Source organism: Varanus komodoensis, unplaced genomic scaffold, assembly GCF_004798865.1.
Source record: "Varanus komodoensis strain SLA01 unplaced genomic scaffold, ASM479886v1 scaffold30, whole genome shotgun sequence".
Classification (NCBI taxonomy): domain Eukaryota; kingdom Metazoa; phylum Chordata; class Lepidosauria; order Squamata; family Varanidae; genus Varanus; species Varanus komodoensis.
The window spans coordinates 2,919,519-2,929,050 of record NW_025335762.1 but is presented as its reverse complement, the minus strand read 5'-3'; the positions used below and the strand labels follow the sequence as shown (position 1 = coordinate 2,929,050).

At 57.6% G+C, this 9,532-nt stretch overlaps 1 protein-coding gene across 1 annotated transcript; it reads left to right on the top strand.

Annotated features, from left to right (window-relative positions):
• The first annotated feature begins 1,438 nt into the window (after positions 1–1,438).
• Positions 1,439–5,484, top strand: EGR3 (early growth response 3). The gene is made up of 2 exons (XM_044437607.1): positions 1,439–1,845; positions 4,415–5,484. The coding sequence occupies exons 1-2, from the start codon at positions 1,596–1,598 to the stop codon at positions 5,482–5,484; spliced, it is 1,320 nt and encodes a 439-aa protein (XP_044293542.1). The 5' UTR covers positions 1,439–1,595.
• Positions 5,485–9,532: the final 4,048 nt, after the last annotated feature.

Sequence of the window (9,532 nt, the reverse complement as noted above, 5' to 3'; positions counted from 1 at the left end):
GGCAAGGAGTTGTGGCACCATAAAAACTAACAAATTTATTGTGGCATGCTTATTAATTTCTACTAATAACATACTGGTAATAATCATGAGGTAATCCACCATAAATCAGTCTACTTCACAGAGTTGTTGTGAACTCGGTGGGGGGGGCAGACTTTAGCCTATGCTAAGTTCAGTGGAATAAAGGTGGAATGTAAACGTGATAAATACCGAACAGAGAACCAGTGGTGTATCTTTCTCCAAACCTGGAGAGCTGACAATGAACGTCGGGCTTTAATTCACATCCAAACATCAGGACTGACGCTCTGGGAATCTAGTGTGCTAATGCAATCCTGGGAAAGCAAGCACAGGCCAAGATGCGAAGAAGGGGCTTTTGCTGTGGTTGGAGATGTATCCATCTGGGGCACTGGCACCCTTTAGAGTGGAGGAGGGGGTTAGGCTCCTGATGCCCCCCAGATGTTTTGGGCTGCGGTTTCTTTAAGCACAGCGGCCCCTTCGGCGTCGCGCCCACCCCCGTTCTGCGTCCATCTCTTCTTCAGCTGGAAAGGGCAATGAGGAGACGGGGGGGGGGGGGGTGACCGGCTGTCCCGTTGGGCTAGTAGCACCGGCGGCATCACCTCCGTGGTTCGCATCTTACGGTGCGTGCATCGCAAGCCAAAAGCCACTGCTGGTCAGCGCGCCGAGCGATGGGCGCCTTGGAAAGCCGCGGCGAAGAGCGCACACCTGTCTGCGGCAGAGGTGCGTTCTCCCCCCGCCGCGCGCCCGCTCCCCTTTCGCCCGGCTCCTTCCCAAAGCTGAGCGCGAGGCAGAGGATGCCCAAGGAAAGCCGGCGAGGGCGGAGGCTGCACGCCAGCCCGTGCGCTCGGCTCGGCTCGGCTCGGCAGGTCCGCCGCCTGGCGCGCTCTGCAAGCCAGACGCTCCGTGCGTGGCGCGGGCGCCCGGGGTGGCCGCGGCGGCGGCGACCAGCGCTGAACCGCCGGCGCACCCGCCGCGAGGAGGTGTCCGTCGGCGCGCTCCTGCCTCGCATCTCGCTGCCTTCCGCAGCTGCTGCCGCTGCCCCGCCGCCAGGGCTTCTGCTGGCTTCCTGCTTTCTAAACGTTCCATTGTGAGGAGCTTCCATTGTGACGTCTTGGCTTCGGCGCGGCTTTGTCTGTCCATATATGGGCAGCTACGTCACGGAGCTTTCCCGTCGTTCACATAAATAGGCTGGTGGATTTCCCTGGCTGAGCATTTGGGCTGCAGGGGACTTGCCGAGCGAGCGAGCGAGCGAGGGAGCGAGCGAGCGAAGGCAAGGCAGGGAAGGGAAGGGAAGGGAAGGGAAGGGAAGGGAAGGGAAGAAGGAGTGAGCGGAGAGAGGCTGGGGAGGGAGGCGGGCAGGGAGGGATTTAAGGCTCCCACCATCTTCTGCCATCACATCTGCAAAGCAGATCGGTTCTCCCCCGCTGCCCCGCTCCTTCAGGGAACACCTCCAGGGATCTACCGAGGATTGCGCGCCCCTCTGGTCCACCCACCTTCCTCCGCCGACCGGCCCTCCCCCGTCCACACGCCGCCTCCTCCCCTCCCCCTCCCCGCCGCCGCCGCCGCAACTTTTCTCTCGCATGATCGCGCTCGCACGGATTTGCCACTCGGATGTCGTCTCTTCGGGAACGGAGCTCGGAGCCGCTTTGAACCCGCCGCCCCCCTCTCCCATCTCGACGCCCTCCAGTGCTATGACAGGCAAACTCGTGGAGAAGCTGCCAGGGACCATGAACACTTTGATGAACCAGTTGCCTGACAATTTGTACCCGGAGGAGATCCCCATTTTCTCCGGCAACGGCGAGGCTCACTACAATAACCAGATGGCGGCAGGTAAAGGAGGAAAGGAGAGGGTGCTTGTGGCGGGGGGGGGGGGGGGCGGGGCGGGGAGGGTGCACGGAGGGAGGGGGCGAAGCATGCGCCCGTGTTGGGGGTACGTGGGTGAGCGGGGGCGCCTTCTCGGGCACAGAGAGGCCGGGGCCAAGCCTCTTCCTCTGCCTCCGTCCCTTCCACCCTCTCCTCGGCGCGCTGGAGCCATCGCTGCCGCTGCCGGGCTCCGGGAGAGCGTGGCTGCAACTCGGGGGAAACGCTGGAAGGTGCGGCGCTGGGGGAGAGCCGGCAGCCGGCTCGGGTGGGCGAGCGAGAGGCCCTGGGCAGCCTGCCTGCCTGCCTGCCTGCCTCTGGCTGCGGGTCCTTCGGAGGCCTCCCCATGGCGCTCCGCGCGTCGGTTCTGCGGGCGCCCGCGGCCGTGGAGAGGAGGGTCTCCTCTCCCCCGGCCTCCTTTCCCCGCGCGCGTGAGTGCGTGTGGATGTGTTCGTCCTTGTGTACGTGTTTCCCCCTCATCCATGTGCAGTGGCTGATGTGTGGCACAGGCTGCTTTCGCTGCTTGAGCATGGCCCCCCCTCCACGCGCGCGCGCGCGCGCGCGCACCCCGGCACCCCCTCATTCTCCGTTCCCTTTTTATCAGTGCGTCTATAGAAATCATGTCGGAACAAGAAGGGTGTGGGAGTGTGTGAGGAGATCTTCTATTTTCCAGCAAGGGGAAGTTTCTACGGGGGAGGATTTGGAATCGAGGATTCCTTGGAGCCGGAGAGGCGGCGGCGGGGGAGAGGGCGGAGAGGACGCGAGTGGCAGGGCAAGGTGAGGCAGGAGAGGAGGGCTCCTCGGTCTCCTCCTCGCCCATCCGGCCGTCCTCTCCCGGGCAGGAGCGCAGAGGGAGCAGGCCGGAGTTGCCCTGCCCGCTCCTGGGCGCCTCGAAGGAAGTGGAGAGGACGCGCGCGCGGGGCGGCACGGGAGAGCGAGGTCTGGGCTGGAGCCTCCCTTTTTCCAATCCGGAATCAGGCCCAGTTCGGTTCTGCCTGGCCGCCCCACCCCCACCGCACCCTCCCTTGCTTCGATCGACCAACCCCTCCCCCCTCCCAAGCCCCCAGTCCTCCTTTCTCTCCGCGGTGTTGCTCGAGCGTCCCCTTCGCTCCTGAAAGGCAAAAAGCAAAAGAGAAAGGAAAGGAAAGGAAAGGAAAGGAAAGGGGGGAATAAATCCACTCCCCCCCTTATATTTTCCATAACTGGTCTCGACGCAGAAATCACGGCAAGTTTGTAAAGCTCTGCTGGAAGTCCCCGGCTGTGTCGGTGGGGTGGGAAACCGCCTGGAGAGAAGCAGAGAGAGAGAGACAGACAGACAGACCAGTTCGCTCTCAGCAGCCAGAGCCTGCCTACCTGTAACTTCAGGTACCAGCTTCCTCCTGTCCCCTCCTGCTCCTTCCCCGCCTCCCCGGCCCTGCTGCCCTTCCCTCTTCCCCGGGGGTCTCTCGCTGGACCTGCCACTGCTCCACACGCCGCCCACCTGCCCTGCCGCCGCCGCCGCGGCTCTCGCCCGCGGGAAACTCGGCCGCCTTCGTTTTGCGGCTCGGGCGGCGGGGTCGGCGGGATGTGCGCCCTCCGAGGGCTCCGCTCCTATGGCCTGTGCAGAGCAAACGCGACTTCTGTGTGCGCGCTTAGATATTCTCTCGCCCGCGGGTCTGTCTCGTTTGGGTGTGCATGTGTCTCTAACGCGTGTGTGTGTGTGTGTGTGTGTGAGAGAGAGAGAGAGAGAGAGAGAGAGAGAGAGAGAGAGAGAGAGAGAGAGAGAGAGAGAGAGAGAGAGAGAGAGAGAGAGAGAGAGAGAGAGAGGTATATGTTTCGTACGGATGCGAATGCTACACTTGAACGTCCCTGTCTTCCCCCGTGCGCGCCTGAGCGCGCGCTCCTGTGTGCAGATGGCCGTATGCATGTGCCTTCTATGCGTATGTGTAAATTGTTGCAGGCACGTACATATCCCGTGGCCACATTTATGTGTGCGCTGGTGTGTTAGTGTAAGTACATGGCTACAAAGTACACGAGAAAGGCGAAACTGGGGAATCAGGGCCTCTGCGCCCATTGAGGGGCAATTCTTCAGGGGGAGGGGAGAAAAGACCTCGAAAAGGGGTGGATTCCCCATCCTACCCCCCAATATCCGCCTTTCTCGACACCCCTAAGGAAGTTAGGCCCAAGTTCACCCACACCTCCCTGCCTCCCTCCCTGCCTCCCTCCCTGCCTTCAAACGATAGGATCCGCCTTGCCGGCCCCGGCCTCCCGAGGAGACTCCTTCCTTGGACTGGCGAGGTGGCCGTCTCGGGGGCAAAGCCAAGCTCTTGAGGCGTCGACGGGTGCCCGGCCCCTGGCGCCGCTGGCCATCGGCTGCTCAGGGCTGGGGGTGCGGGAGACTGCAGGCCTCCAAAGTGCAGCGCCCCCCCCGGCTCTGCCCACCGAATTCTCCCCCCCCCGTGGAAATGGGGGCCCCTTCCCCACGCCCCGGACCCCCCTCGCTGCACCCCGAGTCGCTCACCCTCTCTCTCTCTCTTCCCCCCTCCCCCTCCCCCCGCAGATAATGTTATGGATATTGGCTTAGCCAACGACAAGGCCGGCCAGGACTTGTCGTCATACTCGGGCTCGTTCCAGCCCGCGCCCGGGGGCAGCAAGACGGTGACCTACCTGGGCAAGTTCGCCTTTGACTCGCCGTCCAACTGGTGCCAGGACAACATCATCAGCCTAATGAGCGCGGGGATCCTGGGGGTGCCGCCGCCGCCCTCGTCCAGCACGCCGGCCTCGACGGGCAGCATGGTGCAGAGCCAGGGCGAGGTGGAGGGCATGTACCCGGCGCTGCCGCCCTACTCCGCCTGCAGCGACCTCTACCCGGGCGACCCGGGGCCCTTCCACGACCCGCAGGGCAACGCGGGCCTCTCCTACTCGGCGCAGGAGTACCAAGGGGCCAAGCCGGCCGGCAGCCTGGACAGTAACCTCTTCCCCATGATCCCGGACTACGGCCTCTACCACGGGCACCCCAACGACCTGGGCAGCCTCCCCGAGCACAAACCTTTCCAGAACCTGGACCCGATCCGGGTCAACCCGCCCCCCATCACGCCCCTGGAGACCATCAAGGCCTTCAAGGACAAGCAGATCCACCCGGGCTTCGGCAGCCTGCAGCAGCCGCCGCCCCCGCCGCCGCTCACGCTGAAGCCCATCCGGCCGCGCAAGTACCCCAACCGGCCCAGCAAGACGCCGCTGCACGAGCGGCCGCACGCCTGCCCGGCCGAGGGCTGCGACCGGCGCTTCTCGCGCTCCGACGAGCTGACGCGGCACCTGCGCATCCACACGGGCCACAAGCCCTTCCAGTGCCGCATCTGCATGCGCAGCTTCAGCCGCAGCGACCACCTCACCACCCACATCCGCACGCACACGGGCGAGAAGCCCTTCGCCTGCGAGTTCTGCGGGCGCAAGTTTGCGCGCAGCGACGAGCGCAAGAGGCACGCCAAGATCCACCTCAAGCAGAAGGAGAAGAAGGCCGAGAAGGGCTCCTCCTCCTCCTCCTCCTCCTCCTCCTCGGCGGCCGCGGCCGGGGTCAGCGGCTCGCCCGCCGTGGCCTCGCTGGCCCCCGTGGTCACCACTTGCGCGTGACGCTGCTCCCGCCCCGCCGAGTCCCAGTGCCTCCCGAGCCAGGCTGCCTTTGGCCGCGACTTTGCGCAAAGCCCGCGCAGCGGCGACAGGAGCGGCCGCTCGCCTCCCGGGGCTCCCGCAGGAGGGATGCCTTTGCGCGCGCGCCTCCCGCCGCCGGCGAGCTGGTGGGGCTGGGAGGGAGCCTTGACCCTTCCGCCGGATCGTCTTGATCCGAAGCGGCGCAGGAGAGGAGGGGAAGCGGGGACCGGCCCGCTTCCCCCGGAGGAACTGCGGTGGGAAGGGGGGGCGTGGGGGGCTCCGTCTGGCACGTGTGAATGAGGGGGGGCGGGCGGACGGACACGGGGACGCTTCCTCGGATGTCCCCCTCCGCCAGACGCCCCGGGATCTTCTTCCTCTTTTTCTTCTCCCTCGATGGAGGGGGGCACCAAAGCGCAGTGCTTGCTGCCCGTGGAAACCGCGTGTGCGCGCGCGTGCCCGTGTTCGTGTGCGTGCGTGTGCCAGCCTCGAGTGGAAGTGGGCTGCTTTTCTCCCACAGTGAACCTCCCCCCCCTTCCCGAAGGGGCTGTGCGCAGCGGGGAAAAGCACTCCGCGCCCCCGGACCTCCCGTCGCACTGGGGAGGCCGAGGGGGAAGCGGCGTGGGGCCTGCGCCTCCGACGGCAGCTCCGCTTCCCCGGCAGTGTCCGAGCCCGGGGCCGTGATGCTGCTGCCGGCGTGGGGCCGGCTTCTCCCTTGCGCCTCTCGGCCGCTTCTCGCAAAGCATCTTCGCCTTTCCAGGCTCCCTTGCCGCGGCTTGGAAGCGATCCCCAGTTACGCCCGGCTTTAAGAATTCGTCCCCCCCCCCCCCCACTCCTGCCTCTTCCTTTTCTCCCTGCGTCTCTGCCTTTTTTATTTCCTGCCACCCAAGCCCCCCCTCCCCATCACCAAACTTTCCTTCCTCAAATCCATCTCTTGGTGCTTCTCTCTTGCCTCCCATGCCGGCTTTCTCCACCCCCGCGGCAGCCGGACTGAAAAGCCGGTGCCCCCCTCGTGCGTGGGACGCCCCCGCGGCCATCGCAGAGCACGCCTCCTTTCCTCCTCCTCCTTCCTTGGTGCCCCTCTCTTGCCTCCACTTCTCCGGCCACTTTGGGACTGGAGAAGTCTCTTTAAAACCACCTTTCTCTTCCTTTCCCAGGCCAGGGCAAAGGGTAGAGAAAGCAGGTCAACATTTAGCCAGGTATTCTACTGCTTTGAAAATTATTCGTATTGCAAGGGCAGGGAATAAAAGGCATAATTGACGGGGGTGTCAACTGGGAAGGCTGGTTCAGACATTCCAAGCTTTATTTCCTCCAAAGCGGGCATCGCGGGCTGGGCAGAAAGAGGGGCTGGAGAGGAGCATCGATTTGACACTCCTCTGGTTTGTGTCACACCAGACCCCACCTTCCAGTCGCCCTCTGTGGACAGCCCCAAAACTGAGTGACTGGACGGTGTCCCTCGAGAAAATGGGAGTGGGGGGGGGGCGATGTGGAGAGATCAGGGTGGGTTTTGAATGTACTGTTGATTCCCCTTCGTTTTCCTCCTGAGGCCTGTCTGAGTGGAAGAGGCAGGTAGGGGTTTCCAGGGTGCCTGTTCTGAGGGTCACTTTATGCACCCCCTTGACCACCTAGACCTCCTTTTGAGCTCTCTGTGTGCGTGCGTGTGTGCGCGTGTGTGCGTGTGTGGTAAATCCAAATGAACTATTTAAGTGTTCAGAAGACCCTTAAAAAGTGAACGGGGCGCGTGCGACAGCCTTTTCCAGGTCATTCTAGATAATCTTGGAAATGTTCCTTTAGGAAAGAGGGCTATTGGGCATCATCTGTGGGTAGAATTGTTTTTTAGCACAAGGACAATGATTTCCAGAAATGCAGAAAACAGTGTTTTGATGCGTACTTTTTATAATGTGATTTTTCCCCCTGTTCTGTTTTGTTTTTGGGGGGTCACTTAAAAGAAACTGAGGGAAGAGAGAGCACTCGCCTTTTTTCTCTTCTCCTTCTGGTACGTGCATGTCATTGCATGTTTTGCTTTGTTTTTCTTTCCTTTTGTTTTGTTTTAAGAAAACTGCTCAGCTATTTAAGCAAAACAATGATAATAATTAAAAAAAAAACTTGTTGCCAAAAGGTTGTGTTTTATCCAGGTTTGATGTCTGCATGTTTAAAAAAAATAAATCAAAAAATTCTCAGAGAGAAAAAAAATGCAGTCTAATTTATGTGAACTGAAAGAAACAAAAATCAGGTTTAACTACAAAAATCTAAGGGAATGATATTTTTTGAAAGACTTTTGTATAAAGTTGAGTACTTAGGGGGGAAAAGAAAAAACAGATGTAATATATTTTGTGGATGTTTTTATTTCTTGGATTTATAGTACCTTATACTAAGGTTAAAATGCTTGATATTGTGAAAAAGTGATAATTTTCACACACATTTCATTTGCTCATTTGTCATGTTGTAATGCAAATATGATAGTTAATGCATACAGCATTTTAAAGGGGAAAAATCAGAAATATTGAACTGATGTATTGTTGTACCATTTGCACTGTGAGCAAATGCTAATACAGTAAATATATTGTGTTTGCTGACAATCAAATCCTTGTAGTAAATATCTTTATTTTTGCTTTTTAAATATCATTGTGTGTGCATATTATATGTTATATATTCTTCACTTTGGAAAACAAGTCACTAATATGGAAAAGAAAGAGACTGTTGCCTTAAAAATTGATATAAGGCATTGTGAATCTTTGTAGGTCTGATCTGGAATTTGTTTCTATGTTTTCATTTGCTCAGCAGTATCTGTTTGGTTTTGGATTGCTTATATTTTGAGCTGGTATATAGGGTCTAATGGTCAGAATGGCAGTACTTGGAGTTTGGATTCTTGGTTTTTGTGGAAAAAGTTTTGCTCCATCATTTCCATTTGAGAGGCCAGAGACAGAAGGGAATAGCTACCACATTCTTTGCAGTGAAGTTCCATAGAAATCAAAGTAATTTCTTTTCAAGTGAGACACAATTTTCAGTTACTTAAGCCTCTACTTTTAGGTGGGAACTTGTGGGTTTTAGCTTTGTTTTCTGCTGGGGTGTTGTGCAATGTTTTCCCTTCTAAAATGCACAGTTTGGAGCCCAGTGGTCCCCTTGTTATTCTGTCCTCGTACCAAATGGATGTTTGTGAGTGCCTTGGCCCAGGACTCTATTGCCTTAAAGCACCACAGGCAATAAAGCACCATTTCATTCCAGAAACTCGGTGGACATGAACAATAAGGAATAATTGTACACAGATGGCTCTCCATTTAAGAGGAGTGTGTCGATTTCAACCCCCACCCCAAAAAGCATTTGGGCTAACCGGGATGGCATAGTTCTTCCTGCTCTGCTCTGTCTCATTCCTGAAGCCTCATCACTTTAGCTGGCCAAAGTGGGTGGGTGAACAGGAGGAAATGTGGCTTAAAATCATCCTTGCATGCTTTCTAGAAATGGTAGGAATAACAGAAGGGGCTGAAGGAATGGTATTCATCAGAAAGAAATCCACCAATGCGGAGGGGAGGGGTGGGGGCTGGTGACAACTGTGTCAGTGGGGGCATCATCTATTGCAATTTTCTTTTTGAGTTTTGTAGGAACTATCCATGGTGCTGAACCCTCCAATACTTCACCACAATGGAGCACCATGGACAGTTCCTACAAAACTCAAAAAGAAAATTGCAATGGATAGGGGCCCCACTAACAAAGAAGTTGCTAGGATACATACCGGATACATACTGAGTACCATGAAGTCATGGTCCTAATTCTCACACATTTTTGAAATACCAAGATACGTTTGGGTTGACAGGGTTCTAGAAGAGCTAAATAAGAATAGGCAAAGTGATCTCTCTGTTTCCTCATGTGGACGAGCCCAACAGTGGTGATATTTGTACATGTGTGGTGTGTTAGTATATCACATGCAGATCATTCTTCATTTTGGGAGTGATGGAGGAGAAATTGTGAGACTCAAAATGTAACTGATGTATGTCCACAGCCTGTTATACAGACCTGTTAAGCTAGGAGCAATCTG

Coding starts and splice junctions, on each gene's coding strand:
- EGR3 (XM_044437607.1), top strand. CDS start 1,596: ATGATCGCGCTCGCACGGATTTGCCACTCGGATGTCGTCTCTTCGGGA. Junction 1,846..4,414: donor CAATAACCAGATGGCGGCAG/GTAAAGGAGGAA, acceptor CTCCCCCCGCAG/ATAATGTTATGGATATTGGC.